We start from the raw sequence: 15,173 nt of genomic DNA on the forward strand, positions 1-15,173 counted from the left end.
AAGGACCAGAATGCGGTGAGAATCGGGCGGTGATGCCACCTGCAGCACCTGCTCTGTGCCGGGCCCTGCACTGCGGGTTGGGGACCCGCGCGGCCACGTGGGCCTGAGGGCTGCCGTGGAGGGAGCCGGCGCAGGGCTCCCCCGCCGGTACCTGGTGGACACACGGCAGACGGCTGTCGAGCGGATGACATAGGGATGCAGTAGCGTCGAGCCAGCCTCGCGGCACGCTGGTGTTGGTGGGTGGGGGGGAGTCAGCCCTCACACCCGCCTCCCCTGAGCCCGCCAGCCGCTGGCAAGCCCGGCTCTGCCGGTGCGCGGCTGCGCCTGCGCACGCGGTCCCGCGCCTGCGCACGCGGTGCCGTGTGCCCGTGCAGGGTGGGCAGCCGCACTCGCCCCGGCTGCAGCCTGCAGGTCAGGGAGCGGTAAACTGCCAGAGCCTGTGGCTGCCAAAGCAGGAGTGTGGATGGGGACCAGAGGCTCGCCCCCCGCCCTTCGCTGTCACCGGAGAGGACCGCCAGCACTGGCGCCGCCGCTCCCATCGCACTGGAAACGGGGCTGATATGTAATCAGGCTGCCGCACACGGGCCCTGGGAGGCGACTGCTCCCCGGACCTTTGTGCCCCTCCGTGATTCCGGGTGAGGGCTTTTTTCCCGAGTCATAAAAAGGACATTTTTAACATGTGGAATTCTTTTTAAAGAAAAGCAATATGAGGAAGACTTTTATTGTCAATAAGCGCTACGTTTTAAACCAGTTATCTTGGTTTCTGCCCTAGGTATTTTAATTGAAGATTAACTGCTGTTAAAGAGTGTACGCGTTTAGGGACTGTTTGGAGTATTAAAATTCAGCTTCCTCACGGTGGGGCAGTGTCCTTGGGGCCACCAGGACCCGGGCCCTCCCTCGCCAGCCTCCAGGGACTGTCCGTGGAGGAGGTCCCGGCAGGAGGGGCGAGTCCTTGCAGTCCGTGGGGGCAGGTCGGGCGTCCAGGGGCAGCGTGGGCTCCTGAAGGCAGGGCCCTCACGTACCTTAGCCCCGAATCCCTCGTCCCGAGCCAGGAGGACGCCTCCGCTGGGAGCAGGCCGGCGAGGCCACCGCGTCCACACCGGGCTGTGGGCTCGGAGCTGCATCCCCCCCCGGCCAACTCTCACCGCGGCTGCTCACTGAGCTGATGCAGCAGCCACCAGGCGCTGAACGGAACCTCCGGAAGGATGGCCCCTGCCCTGCGGGGGCTCCCGTTCCAGAGACGTGTGTGTGTGCGTGCGTCCCCGGCAGGGTCAGCGCGCCGTCAGGACCCGCAGCGAGGTGACCCTCTGTGGTGCCGTCATAGAGGAGAGGTGGCCCCGTCCTCCCACCACCCGGAGGAGAGCTGGGGCTCCAGGTAATACTGAGGGCTTGAGTCACTTCCTGCCGCTAGCCTCGTGACCTTGGGTGAGTCATTCACAGCCCTGGGCCTCAGCTTCCGACTCTGGATGGTGGCACGACAGCGGGCCTTCCTCGTGTGAGGCGAGGCACGCAAAACGCTTCTCTCCTCCTTCCTGGGCTGGGCTCTGGGATCCAGGCTCTGCCCTCAGAGAGCTGTGGTCAGTTAGGGGTGAGGTCGCGGGCCAGGTCCAGGCCCGGGTGGAGGGCGCTGGAGCTCAGCCCGCTGCGTCTTGGCTGTGACCTTGCGCTCACTGCTGACGACCTCGTGCCGGCCTCCTTGTGTGCAGGGTCCCCCTGGGACACGGGGTGAGGTCGAGGGCCCTGCTGTCCTGAAGCACCGGGAGCAGTGCCTGCACATGGTTGGGGCCCCATGGACATTAGCCGGGGTCACTGTCAGGGTCCTCGTGACTGTGGAGAGCTGGCTGTGCCCATCCTCGGGCCGTCTGCGCCAGGTGTGCCTCACAGAAGATGGTCTCTGCACTTCAGACCCCCCTGCCCCCCGCCCTCCGTGGAGTCCACCTTCAGCATCTGTGGGCGGTGTGCGAGGTTCAGCAGTCCCGTTGAGATCCAGAGCACGGAGGCACTGAGGCCTTGCCCCCGGAAGTACCTGGAGACAGTCCCCATGGGGCCGGCCCACGCTGCCCGGGCAGGGCGGCCCCAGTCGTGCCTTTGCCTTTCGCCCTCTCCTCCCCACCCCTGCACCCCGCCCGGCCCTTCAGCTGTGTACCCAGCGAGAAGCAGCAGGGTGATGGGCTGGCCAGGCCCGAGGCAGGCGGCGGGGGACGTGGGTTTGTAAGGCCATGGGCCTGACTAGCTGTGTGACCTGGACAGTCACCTCCCGTGCCTGGAAAGGACGTCTGGAGGCTTGCAGGAGACGCTGAACGCTCCTGGCTGGGCGGCGTGTCGAGGAGAGCGCTAGCTAAGTGGTCGCGGTGACGGTGGTGGCAGGGGCGACCTGGCCAGGCCCAGGCCCCGTGCTCCAGGCCGCCTTCCCCGCCCGGAGACTTGGTCAGACCTCAGCCCGAGGGCCAGCCAGAAAGTCTCCCCCGAGCACTGCCATTCAGACAGGGCAGCGCCGGCCTCGGGTCGCGGTCAGCAGGGTCCCACCCTGCCCGGCCAGCCCTCACTCCTGGGGCACTTAGCCCCTCCCCTCCGAGCAGTCGCCACCCCCGGGGCCGTCTGCTCGCACCTGCCCAGCGTCCAGGTCCCCACGTGCCGAGGGAGGCCTCCAGATCCGGGGGCCAGAGCGTTCTGCCTCCCCCACTGCCTGGCTCGGCTGTCAGCTCTGGGAGGGTGATGGGAGCCAGGCAGACAGGTGGGCGGCTCTGATTCCCGCGACGTGGGTGCTGCCGGGGCCCCGCCCCGGCAGATGAGACAGGGCAGGTGTGCCAGGTGGCCAGGGGCCCCCTTCCCGGAAATGCTGGCATGGCTGCAGGCTGCACCCCGTCTCCTGGGGATGCAGGTTCTGGGCGTGGGACAGTGTAGAGGGCCTCAGTGGCCCTGGAGGAGGGAGGCCTGGAAGGCTTCAGAGGAGCCAGAGCCAAACGCTAAGCTCTGCTGAGACGCAAGCAGGGGTGGGGTCTGCCAGGTAGACAGGCATCATGGACACCTCAGGCTGAGGGGGCACCGGTGCAGAGCCAGGGCGGGGCGGGGGGCGCCTGTGCGGGGGCGAGTGGGTGAGTAAGGAAGCACGGGGTGTGCCGGAGGCACTCGGCGAGGGCCTGGTTAGAGGAATTTGGACACCTGCCTGAGGAATGGCTGGAGGTTTCTGAGCCGCAAGGGATGATCAGGTCTTTGTTCTGGAAGGATCTCTGGCAGCCGACCCAAGGGCAGATCAGAAGAGAGAGCTGGCAAGAGGGCCTGGAGGGTCCTGCCAGGAGGCCAGTCCAGGGCCTGCTCCTGCGGGGCCTGGGGGGTGCCGCACCCCGGGAGCAGCCCTGGGTGAGAGGTGGCGAGCTCTGGCTGCCCCGAGCACCCGCCCCGGTGGCCCCGCCCCCCCAGCCACCCGAGGGGGTGTGGCCCCAGCCCGAGTGGGTGTCACGCGTGCCCTGGGCCGAGGGGCAGCGGGAGCTGACGCTGGATGGTGTGGGGCTCGTCACAACCCCCAGCAGCCCCGCACCAGCTGCACCCCTTCCAAGTGAATACGGGCGCTCCTGTGCCCGGGCCGTCACCCTGTAGGTGAGCCTCTGTCTGATTCTCAAGACCAAGTCATTTCCTATTTCAGAATCGTTTTGTTTCTTGCCTTAAAACAAAATCCTTCCTTCCGCACAACGCCCTGGTTTTCACTCCCCGCATGCCCCCAGTCTCCAAAGCCTTGGCTGCCTTATAATTTCAATTTACATGGTGTGGGAAAGATTTCTGCAAAGGGCCCTTTTTTGTTTTTGAAGAATTCATCATTGCTGCTAAGAAGCTTAATATAAATTAAAGGAGGAATTAGGCAACATTAAGACATCAAAATGGGGGTGCGGGCGCCCGCCGCCGCGTCTCCGCCCATCAAAGGGGCCGCGTGGAGCCCGCGGAGTGTGCGCTGGAGGCCTCAGACGGGGCCAGCTCCAAGGAAGGGCCTGTCTGTCGCCCGCCTCTCCTAATTCCCTTTGTTGCGGGGACAGCGGAGCACACGTCTGATAAAAACTTAATCACCTTATCTTTTTAAAGCAAATTGCATCTTTGTTTACATATGGGATCCATAGCAGGAAGAGAAAAGAGGGAAAACCTGGCAGCCGGCCGCCCCCAGCCAGCCATGCTCAAGGCTCCCGAGGATGAGCATGAAAAACCAGGCCTGCAAAGCCATGGCAGGGGTTCCAAAGCTGCCGTCACCCCAAAAGACCCCAAAGTTCAGGGGGTTCAGCAGGAAGGGAGCCGACTGGTGCCCCGGCTGCCTGAGGGGCCAGTCCTCGCGCCAGCTCTGGTCGCCAGCCCGGCTCTCCCTAACCCGCTAGGCCTGCCCCGCACCGCACTCGCCTCTGGGCGTTTCGCTGAAAACCAGGCTGCCTGTCCTCCTTGGGCCTCTCCGCCCTGCCAGCTCCATCAGAGCCAAGCTCAGCCCAGGCCCAGTTTGAGGGACCTCAGGCACACTGCCCCCAGGGCGGGCATCCAGTCCAGAGTCGGCTCTGGCTGAATTCAAGGCCCTTCATGACCATCCAGCCCCCAGCCCAGCTGCTGGCTGTGCCCCTCTGAGCTCCTCAGCCACCTGTCATCCCCGGGATGCTGACCCCCCAAAGGGCCCCCCTGTGCCCCGGCTCCCTCCCCGCCCTGCATTTCTGCTCTCTCCAAAGCTGCTTGCTGCCGGAGGGGGTGTGCTAGAATGGCTGGAGCTGGCACAGCTCTGAGGGGCCACCGAGGGGGCCAGTGACCCCAAGCTGCCTGCAGGGCTCAGTTCCCCCTGGAGGGTGCAAGCCGCCCACCAGCGTGGAGACGGCTCTTCCAGTCGGGCCCCCAACATGAAAGCGACGCCAGCAGTTGGAGGCAATTTGCCGGCTTTGATGGCCGTGTCAGGGCGGCACCCAAGGCCAGGGCTTGGGAAACAGCGCGCTGCCCGCATTCTTCCCTGATTACCCGAGCCCGAGCCAGGGCCCAGCAGCCTCCAGCCCATTGTGCCTTTGTGTGGAGCTGGCGCTCGGTGAGAAAGGCCAGCCCGGCCCTGGGAGAGTGTCCCCAAGGGAAGCCATGGGTAGCAGCGTCACCCCCAGGGTCACGCCAGCCCTCCCCACCACATCCCGGGGTCTGGGCTGGTCGGGGGGTGGAGCGGGGCCGCTGGGCTCCAAGAATCCTGAGGGTTAGGGAGAAAAAGCCGGGACGCCTGTGAGCCCCGTGGGATCACAGGGACAGCGTGAACTTGAAACCTGCAGCAACTCTACCCTCATGCCCACCCCACCAGGCTCCAGGTCACGTGGGGCAGGGGGCCTGCTCTCTAGGCCCAGCTTCTCCCTGGGCCGCTGGCGTGCAGACGGGTTTTCCTGGTCCTGGAGGCACAGCTCTGCCGGTGCGTTTCCCTGGCTCGCCCTGCACACCCGCGCGAGACCCCACTCTGTGTGTCTTCGTCCAGCAAGTCCTCCCTGTACCCGCAGGCCAGGCCCTGTGCCCGGGTCCTAACTCCCACACAGGCCGCTGGGGACAGACACAAAGCAAAACTCCTGCTAAATGGGGCTCCAGGAGGGATCCCGCCGGCCGGGGCAGGGGTGGGGAAGCCTTCCTGTGGGGCAGCGGCTGAGTAGGAGTTGGCCAGACAGAGAGGGCAGAGGAGAGTGTTCCAGGTAAACGGGGCAGGTTCAAAGGCGCTGCTTTATGTCTGCTGGCTGGAGCAGGGAGCCCATGATGTGGCAGAGGATACAGGGAGCCACCCGCTGGGTGACACTCAGGACCTTGGATGCCAAGTAAGAGGAGAGACTCTGTCCCGTGGGTGGACCCAAGCCGGGACAGCCACACGTGCCTCAGCGCGGCCCCTCTGCCCCTGGGGGTGGGACTAGGGAGGAGACCGGCACGGTGGTCCCCCAGGGCAGCGCCACGGAGGCCTCCTGTGCGGGGCCGGGCGGCAGGGACGCAGAGCAGGGATGCTTGATGCAGCAGCGGCGGCAGAATCCGTGGCCTCCCTGGGGGTGAGCAAGGGCCTGAGACCCTCCCTGTCTGGGCTCCCACGAGCCCAGCACACGGGGCGCCTCGTGGACACGGTTACCCCAGAGCCCTGGCCCTGCAGCCCCACCAGCACACGGCCATACGTGCCCTCTGTCCTCGAGCACCATACTCACCCCACCCAGGATGCGGCGCTCAGACTCTCTGCCTGCAGACCCTCACCCGGCATCGCCGTGTGGCCGGCCCCTCATCTCCAGCCCCAGGTCCCCCCGGTCCCGCCCCGGTTCTTCCTGGAGAAGCTAGCCCTCGGCGTCATTTCCCTGGTGGCCCTGGTGGCTGTCTGCCTACCTTGCTGCCTTGTTTACTGCCTGCCCGTTCTCGAGCCAAACTCCGGTGGGCAGGCCCACCATCGTCTCCCAGGCCTGGAGAATTCTGTGAAGGTTTTCAGGCAATGACCACCCGACACCCTGACCTGCCCTCACTTCACACCACTTGCCACTTGGCTGAGGGGAAAGGCCACCACAAAACAAGGTGGCTCCCAGTGGCATTGCCACGAATCCCCGCAGCCTGGCTCCCCCAGCAGACGGTCTCGGCTGGTCGGCATTCAGGCCACCCCATAACGGAGCAGAGGGAAACAAGGCTGGCCATCTCAGAAAAGCAATTAAATGGCCTCGTCTTCGCCAGCGCCAGATAGATTTTCCAGCTCTGCCTGCTTTGGGCAGCGCGAGGTATGCGCTCTGTGTAACGAGAGCCATCGCGGGCGAGATGGGCCGCCGATTGGGCCACGCCTGTCTCCCCAGCCCGGCGCAGACGCCGGGGAGCCCCGCGCCTCTTCAGCCATCAGACCTCCTGGCACCAGAGGGAGACGGGCTGCCCGTGCCATTTGTCAGGGTCTGGTGCCAGCCGCCTTCTTGCAGAAGGAAGGCCGGGGAGTCAGAGACATACCTGCAGGACTGGCACTTGCCCGAGGGCTGCCCCGGGGCCTTTCCCACGCCCCACGCCCGACCCCAGCGGCGCGCAGACCAGCTGGGCGTGGGGCCTGCGATCTGACACCAGGCTGCCCAGCAGGAGGGCGGCTCCCCTTGGCCCCAGCATCCTGGAGCCCCATCAGCCGAGAGCCCCGCCTCCCCAGGGAACGCAGGCTTTGAGGTGGGCGGTGGAGAGGGAGACCCAGTCCCTCGTGCAGCGAGCAGGGCCGTCCCCGCTGACTCTACGCTTGTCCCTTGAACCAGCCGCCTGGTCACCTTTCTAAACGTCCAGGAGCTGCAGGGCCAATACCCAGTGCTCTCCCAGTCTTGCTTCCTCTGCAGAGCCACTTTCCAGAGCCTGCTTCGGGTGGACGCCCCGAGTGATGGGCTGGGTGGCAGCAGCCCACGTTTGCCACCAGATGTGGCCCAGAGTTCAAATCCTGGCTCTTCCCAACTGACTGTGGGGCCTCACATGAGGCACTGCCCTCCTCAGGGCTCCGTTCTCCGCAAGTGCGTGGAGGGCCCGGGGGACGGGACGGCCAGGGTCCTCCCTGCACTGAAGCGCGACGTGAGCTTCCACTGGCTCCTCTTCTCGGGAGCAAGCCAGCGCCCGGGCGAGGCTGGGCCGGGGAGGACACCCCTCACGTGCCGGCAGAGGCATAGTAGGTGCACCGGGTGTGCAGGGGGGGATCCGCCGCCTCGTGCCCATCTCGACTTCCCGCCAGCTCTGGACACCCAGCCGTGAGGTCTGCTGGCCAGCGGAGCCCCTGTGTGTGGATTAGAAGTGAGTGCCCTCTCTGGGGACACAGCGGCCTGCCAGGACCCTCGTTTGGCGAGAGGCTGTGGGCTGGTGCCCCTCACCAGGGTGTGGAGTCTGCACACCTTCCTGCCCTGTCCAGGCTCACCCTCACCTCAGCCCTGCCAGCTTGCGCCCAGCAGCGTCGTGGGACTCACAGAGGGGGAGCGGCTTGTTCTGGGGTGCCCGCTGGTGCAGAGCTGGTCTGGGGCCTGCCCAGAGCCTCGGCCCATATGCTCGGGGTAGCCAAGTAGTCTCTCCCTGGCCTGCAGCCCACGGAGAGACTGCCTCGTGCTGCCCCCAAGCAGACACCTTGTAAAGACAAACCCCAGAGAAAGGGGCACAGCAGCCTGGTGTTGGAGGAGGGGAAGGGTGTCCCAGGCAGAAGGAACAGCATAGGCAGAGGGGAGCCCAGGAACGGTCGTGGGTTCCTCAAGGCTGCCGGGAAAGCACGAAAGCAGTGGATGATGGGGCTGGAAAGGTCGGGTGGGCGTTAGGGTGTCAACAGGAAGCAGATTTCTGCTCAGTCGTTCGGCTGGAGGGAGTGGACAGAGGGTCTGTACCGAGGCGTGGGTGCTTAAAGGAGCCAGTGAGCCTGGGGTTAGGGGGACAGCGTCTGCCAGCGCCCACGGAGGAGGACCCCAACAGGAGCTCTGGCCAAAGAGAGTGGGACCATCACCCGACTTCTCCCTCTCTCCGCTCTCCGATCCACTGAGGTCCTTTGGCAGAACCGTGATGCCGTCTGCAGAGGTCACCGCCCAGGCACACAGCAGGGCAGGGAGAGCATCTGCAGGGGCAGTTGGAGAGTGCCAAGCCCGCAGGGCCTCAAATGCCAAGTCTCAGGGTAGAGACTTAGCATGAATGCGCCGGGAACAGCGGGACCGCTTAGAGCACCGAGTGCGGGGCGGCCCACAGGGGCCTGAGTGCAGGGTGGGTGGGCAGGCAGGGGACTGGGAGAGCCAGGTGGGAGCCATGCTGAGCTCCAAGCCAGCCGGGCTGGTGGCGTGGACCAGCGCGGTGAGGGGGCCGGAATGCTGGTTGGGGAGGCAGGGGGGGCGAGCCCAGGGTGGCACTGGGGTCCTGGCTCCGCCACGGAGGGTGTAGGGGCGTTGCTGAGTCGTGGGGCAGGATGGAGCTGGGCCAGCATGCGTGCCGTCTGGGGTGGCGGGTGGCAGAGTGACAGGCTCTTCCTCTGTGCCTCGCGCAGGTGGCCTCAGCCCCGAGTCCAAGAAGATCTTGACGCCCGCCCTCAAGAAGCGGGGCCGCGCCGGCCGAGGGGAGGAGGCGGAGCAGCCAGAGCCCGTCCAGCACGTGGCTCTCAGCTTGTCTTTCAAGCGCTACGTCTTCGACACCCACAAGCGCATGGTCCAGTCTCCCTGAGTGCCCGCCGGCCGCCCCGGGGCACCTTGCCCAGGCCCAGGGGCCACAGTGCCACATGTGCCTCCACCTCCAGGCTCTCCCCGGAGCCCCCGCACCCCCCGCCAGGGGACAGCCCTGTGCAGGAATGGGCTTCGGCTCCATGGCTGGTGGCCAGTGTCTCCCAGGCTGCCCGGCTGGCGGCCAGCGCTTGCCAGCTGCAAATAAACGTCCCGTGGTGCCCGCCCATTCTGCTGGTCCTTCTGTGATTTCATGGGGGTCCCCCCAACCCTCCCAGATCTGCTCCCAGGGGCAGTGTCGGGAATTGCCAGGGCTCCTGCCGAGAGCAGGGCTAGGGGAGGGACCCACTGGACTGAGGGGATCCACAAAGTGTCAGGCCCTTAGGTCAGGCTCGGTGGCCCCTCGGGTCTCCTGGGCCTTGAGAGAGTCCGGGAGTCCTTGGGCAGCCGAGTCCAGGAAGAGCGCCCAGGGGTGTCTGGGAGCAGCGGGTGCCAGGCCAGTGCTTCGGGGCAGAAGGCAGGCTGGGGGGTTTGGCCCTGTGTCCCAACACCAGGAGCCCCCAGGCCTTGTGCTGAGCCCCTGCAGCTGGCCCTCTCTAGAGCCCAGCAAGCCCCACCCTGGCTCCTCTGCCCCCTGTACCTCAAGCCACCCCACCCTGCAGCCCGACCTGGCCATACTCAGAAAAGGGTGAAGTGGCAGAGCTGACGGACTGAGGGAGTATCAGAGCTTTTAAAGACATCTGCAGGATGAACACATTTTCCAGAGTCCCTTTATTTGATCTCCAGGTGGACGCAGAGGCCTCCCTTTTACCCTGGTAATCGGTGCGTTATGCTTTAATTTGCAAAAATGGCATTAAAAATATTAACAGGGATGGGTCATAATCAGATGACTCGGGCCTGGTAAGCCCTGGAGCCAAGGGCCCCGGGCAGGGAAGGGCGCTGTGGACCCGCCGGGCCTGTGCGCGGTGGCCATGCTGGGCAGCGGGCAGCCCTAATCCAGCACCAGCATGGGTGCCGGCAACAGTGGTGGCAGCCAACCCACGGCAGCCCTCACAGGGTCCCAGCCGTCAGGCCAGGCAGCCATCAGGGCGGCAGCTGAGGGCTGGGTGGGCAGGGGGAGTCCAGGCCCGGCCCCCACCCCCCCGAGCTGGGAATAGGGCGGGGGCAGCTGGCGCTGCTGCAGCACCGTCAGGAAGCTCCCCTGGGAACCGTCCCCGACACCCCGCCATGGGCCAGGCTCCGGGCCCCACTCTCGTTTAGCCCCACCCCTGCCCTGCACCCCATCTCACCAGGGAGGCGGTGCCACCTGGCTGAGGCCACCGTAGCTCACAGGGTGGGCCCCCAGCAAGGACTTCAGGCAGAGGCCCCGCCCCCAACCCAGTCCAGTCCAAGGGGAGCAGGAAGGGCCTTCATGAGCACCTGCTGGTACCAGGCCCCGGGCTGGCCACTCCCGTGGGTACTCGGCCCTTCAGAGGGGACCCTGGCAGGGCTGGGGGCTCCCAGGACTCACCCCTCAGGTGAGGAAACCGTCCATCGTCCTCCTCAGTGTGTGGGGAGCTAGGCGGGCACCACTGGGACCTCCAGCCAGGCCGAGTCCTCCCCGACGGAGGGCTGTGAGGCTGACCTCTCCCTCCAGGCCCCCTGGGGGGCCCTGCCCTGCCTGCACAGGCCGTGACCGCGAGCACATCGCTGTCTAGCGCCACGTGAGGGGTCACGTGACCCAGCGGGGCGAGGGGTCCTCCGTGAGCAGGTGCTAGTTCTGGGGGCAGATCCCTGGGAGAGAGGGGCCCCGAGCCACTGCTGGGCGTCACATCCTGGCTGCCCACTGGCCAGCTGTGTGCCCTCGGGCAAGTCCCGACCTCTGCCTGGGTCCCTGGGTGCAGCAGGAGAGTCAGAGCAGCAGCTGGCCTCCGTGTCCCTGCAGCTGTAGGAGGGGGACCAGTAGACGTTGTCTCCCCACTGGGAGACTGGGGGCCTGAGCACCCCTCAGCAGTGGTGTGGGCAGCCCAGAGCCAGCACTGCCCCCAGTCAGCCACTTCTCCAGGACCTCTGAGGGTGCCCACATCTCGCCTGCGGACAGCACCCCTCGGAGCCCCGGGAAGCAGCCGGGCTCAGGCCGAGGGAACTAAGGCCCGGGGAGGAGGGGGCAGCTGAGCCGCGGGGCAGGGAGCGGCCGCCAGGGTGCAGTGAGCCTGCCCGCGTGGCCAGCGGCCCAGGAGGGGACGCTATCGGGCCTGGCATCGGTCGAAACCCGAGCACCCCAGCTGCGTCGGCCGGGCGCAGCCTTTGAAGGGGGAGCGCGGCGGGCAGGCAGGCTGGGGGCCGGCGCCCGGTGCTCTCCGGAGCAGTGTCCCCCTTCCCTTGGCTCCAGGCACCCCCAGGCCTTCCACGTTTCGTGGAAGAGAGGGCTACGGCCTGCGGAGCCCACTGCGGCACCATCACACACATAAAGTCGCAGAATATGCTCACCCACCTGCAGGGGTGGCCGGTGGGGCGGCCCCGGGGCCCAGCCGTTGCCTCAGGTGGAGCTGGGATTTGAACCCGGGTTCTGGACACCTCCAGGGCCCCCCTCGCCCCAGTTCCTCGGCTGCGCCCTCGGAAAGAGCTGCCCTCTGGGGCCCTGCTGTGGGCTGAGGGCCGGGGTGGGGGCCGCCCCGCCCGCCTGCCCACCCAGAATGAAGTCGTGGGCAGGCGCCCTGCCACGGACTGGGGCAGGAGGGGCGGCCGTGATCGTCAGGCCCGGCTGGCGGGGCTAATGCACCAGCAACGAGATAAGGCTTATCTGGAAACGTCTCTGGAATTGAGACTCTGATGGAAACAGGCTTCTGGGTTAATATACTTCTGACAGATAAAGTGGGAAGCCCTGGGGGCCCGGGGCAGGAGAAGGGGCAGCTCCTGTTCTCCCAGGCCTCCTACCCTGGCCGGCGTGTGTGCACATGTGTCTGTGTCTGGGTGTGCACACGGACCTTGGTCTCCGGGTGTGTGTGTCTCATTTGCGGAGGCTTTGTCAGGCTGGGTGTCTGGTGAAGAGGTGGGTGTCAGGTCCAGTGTGCACAGGGTGGGTACACACATTTGTCCAGGGCCAGTGTGTCCCTTGGCGCTCTTCCCCAGGACCTGGTGGGGTGGGAGTGGGGCTCACCACCCCCATTCCGCAGACCCAGAGCTTCCTTGAGGTGGCCCAGGACCCTCTCAGTGCCAGCTCACCCTCAGGTGATCCAGGCCTCAGGCCTCCCCAGCCTCCTCACGGGGCATAGAATTTCCAGGTTTCCTTTGGGGGGCTAAGGCCAGTCCTGGCCATGGCCCGCCAGCTCCAAGTTCAGCCGTGTCTGTCCCCCATGGCCATGACTAGGGTGAGGAAGCGTCTCACTAAGGGGCCACCTGGGCAAGGTCTTGAGGAGAGGGTAGGAGTTTGGCGGGGGCGGGGTGGGGGGATGCTTCGGCAGAGGGGACGGCAGGAGTGAGGGCCCTGGTGGGAGTGCGGAGTCGGGGGGCCCGCGAGAGGAGGGACGAGGTCGCGGCTCCCCAGTCTCCCTCCAGCCCCGGCTGGGCCTCCAGGGGCCCCCGCACTGGCAGGTCTGATTAAAAAGCGTCATCAGTGCCTGGCTGATAACAGAGTCGAGCCATTAATTCGGCAGCTCAGCCGGTGCCAGGGCTTGACTGCGGGGAGGCAGCCAGGCAGCGGGGATGCTGGGGATGGGGCGCGGTGCTCCCGGGGGGCAGTTGACCCCGACCCTGGGCTCGCGGGGTCTGCTGCGGGAGCACCGTTCCCTCTGCTGAGGGCCTGTGGCAGGGCGGGGAGGCAGTGGGGGCCGCCGTGGAGGGAGGCTGGGCCGAGAAGAGGCCTGGAAGGGCCTTGAAGGGCAGAGGCAGGGAGAGTGTGTTCGATCAGCGTTCGAGACCCCCCCCGCCCCGACTTCCGACCCGCACTGGACACTCCTGGCCGAATCCCAAGGCCTCCCGGGGGGCGGGGACCTCGTGGGCTGGAGGAGGACTCCAGGGTTGGCCGGTGATGGGCCAGCGGGAGCCAAGCAGAGGAGACCGAGCAGGCTGAGGCCTGGGGGAAAGAAGAGGACGTTTGGGAGGTTTGGGGCTTCGGCGCAGGGGGTGGACCTTGGTGGCAGGGGCAGAGTTCGGAAGAAGCCCAGAGCTGGTCATTCAGCATTTACCAAGCACCTCCCGTGTGCTGGACGCGGCGGGGGGCGGGCAGCCCTGGACCCCCCACCCAGGCCAGCAGGTCAGAGGTCGTGCACCCACGAGGTATTGCTCAACCCCCCACTGTTATCACCGGGTCCGGTGGGGAGACGGTGCAGCAGAGAGAAACGGCCACTTCCTGCGGCCACAGCTGGGCTCCAGATAAAGGCCCACTGGGAGCCCCGGCCAACCTGGGGAGGGCCAGCCACCCGCCTCGCCCCTCAAGGGACACCCCCCAGACTCAGCCTCCAGACTTCCCGCACAGTCACCGCCAGACAGGGCGGGCGTCCAGCTGCTGAGTGCCGGGCCGGGGCCTCCGCTCCCCTCCCCAGGGTGGGCCCACCGAGCCCCGCCGAGTCAGGCAGGTGACCAGCGCGGCGCCTTTGTCTGGGCACTGCTGTCACAGCAGCATTCACTGGGCCCACCGGGGCCCTCGGAGGGGCCGCGTAGCTGGGGGAGGCTGGGGGCCGGGGCCCCGCCCGCTCTGCCTCTGCCTCCGGGTCTTCGCGTCCATCTCTCACTCGTCCTGCACAAATGACCTTGGCTCCAGGCCCAGTTCAGTCCTCCCACCTGCCGCACCCTGAGGCGTGGACCTTGCTTGTGCTGCCAGCCAAGGGGGGCAGGTCGGAGGGGCAGCTGGGCGGCGCGGGGTCTGTGGGCCTCGTCGCCCGCAAAGGGCGCCCGTGGCGTCCGGTTGGCTCCCCCTCCCACCCTCCTCCCTGCACGGTCCTCCCTGGTGCCTGCCACCCCCCCAGGTATGATCACACCCTCTCAACCCCCCCTGCAGTCTCTGGGGGCCTGTCCTTGCGCCGCCTGAGGGCCCGGAAAGGTGGGGGTGGAGCCGGCAGGATGCAGGAACCGGGCCTTCCCTGCAGCTCCAGGCAGCCCTTGGAAGCCCAGATTTCCCAAGGCTTCCAAAGCTGGGCCACAGAGCCAGGTCCTGACCCGTCCTGGGCCCTCCCAGTTCCTGCCCCTCTCAGCCAGTTCCTTACCCTGTCCCTAGACTGTCAGCACCACCACCACCCCGAGCCTGACCAGCACCCCACGTACACCCTTATCACGAGGGTCCTGCTCAGATACCCGTGGCGAGGGCCTGCTGGGGGCACAGGCCGGCGGGAAGGAGCATGAGGCAGGTGGCCAGCGAGGAGGGGTCGTAGCCAAGGCCAGGGGAGGGGGACGCAACGTGGCCTCTTGCCTTGGCACTGGGAGGCACACGAGGCAGCGAGAGGGAGGGGACCCAGGACACCTGGCGAGCCTCCCCGCGGTCACACGTCGGCTGCGAGGTGGGAGCTCCACAGCGGGCGCGGGTGTGGGACACCTTGATGAGCTCGCTGGGCCTCCCGAGCCCAACCCCACAGTCCCTGGGAGACGCGGGACCCGGGGCTCGGGGCGGTGTGGGCTGGAGACCGGAGCGCATGAGACCAAGCTGGAGAGAAGGAAAATCAGGGCGTGCTCTGCAGGCCCCGGGCAGGAGAGGATGTGCGAGCCGGGGACGATGGACATGGCTTGAGATGCTCAGCCCAGGGCAGGGTCCAGCGGAAGTGGGCTGGGCACCTCTGGGTGGCAGGCAGGTGTGGGCAGGCTGTTGTGTAACAGGTGTGGGGTGAGATGAAGCAATTTGCTCCCTAATCAGATGTGGCGCCGGACAACAGGGGATGCTGGCCTCCAATCGGCAGCATCTCTCTGCTTCTCAGCATTCAGGGGTCGAGGGGAACGCACCCGCCCCCCACCCAAGCCCTCAGCGGTCACCTGCCTGACTCCGTGGGGCTCAGTGGGCCCACTCTGGGGAGGGTGTGGGAGTGCAGGTCAGGGGAGCAGAGGGAAACTGAGGCAGGAGGGCGGGGTTGGTCCTCT

General features: G+C 66.6%; 1 protein-coding gene across 11 annotated transcripts in view; it reads left to right on the top strand.

Annotated features, from left to right (window-relative positions):
* EEFSEC (eukaryotic elongation factor, selenocysteine-tRNA specific) overlaps positions 1-15,173 on the top strand; it is a 197,712-nt gene that overhangs the window by 140,890 nt on the left and 41,649 nt on the right. For 3 of the 11 annotated variants that reach the window (XM_082345251.1, XM_082345250.1, XM_082345252.1), the window contains one exon: positions 8,960-9,357. The exons of the other annotated variants lie outside the window; for them this stretch is intronic. In XM_082345251.1, the coding sequence (XP_082201377.1) occupies positions 8,960-9,132 (173 nt within the window). In that variant the 3' untranslated portion in view covers positions 9,133-9,357. Of the gene's footprint in view, positions 1-8,959; positions 9,358-15,173 lie in introns of those variants that run through there. 11 annotated transcript variants of the gene reach the window in all.

The sequence above is a fragment of the Balaenoptera borealis genome (assembly GCF_965194805.1).
Source record: "Balaenoptera borealis genome assembly, chromosome: 12".
In the NCBI taxonomy this organism is placed as follows: Eukaryota; Metazoa; Chordata; class Mammalia; order Artiodactyla; family Balaenopteridae; genus Balaenoptera; species Balaenoptera borealis.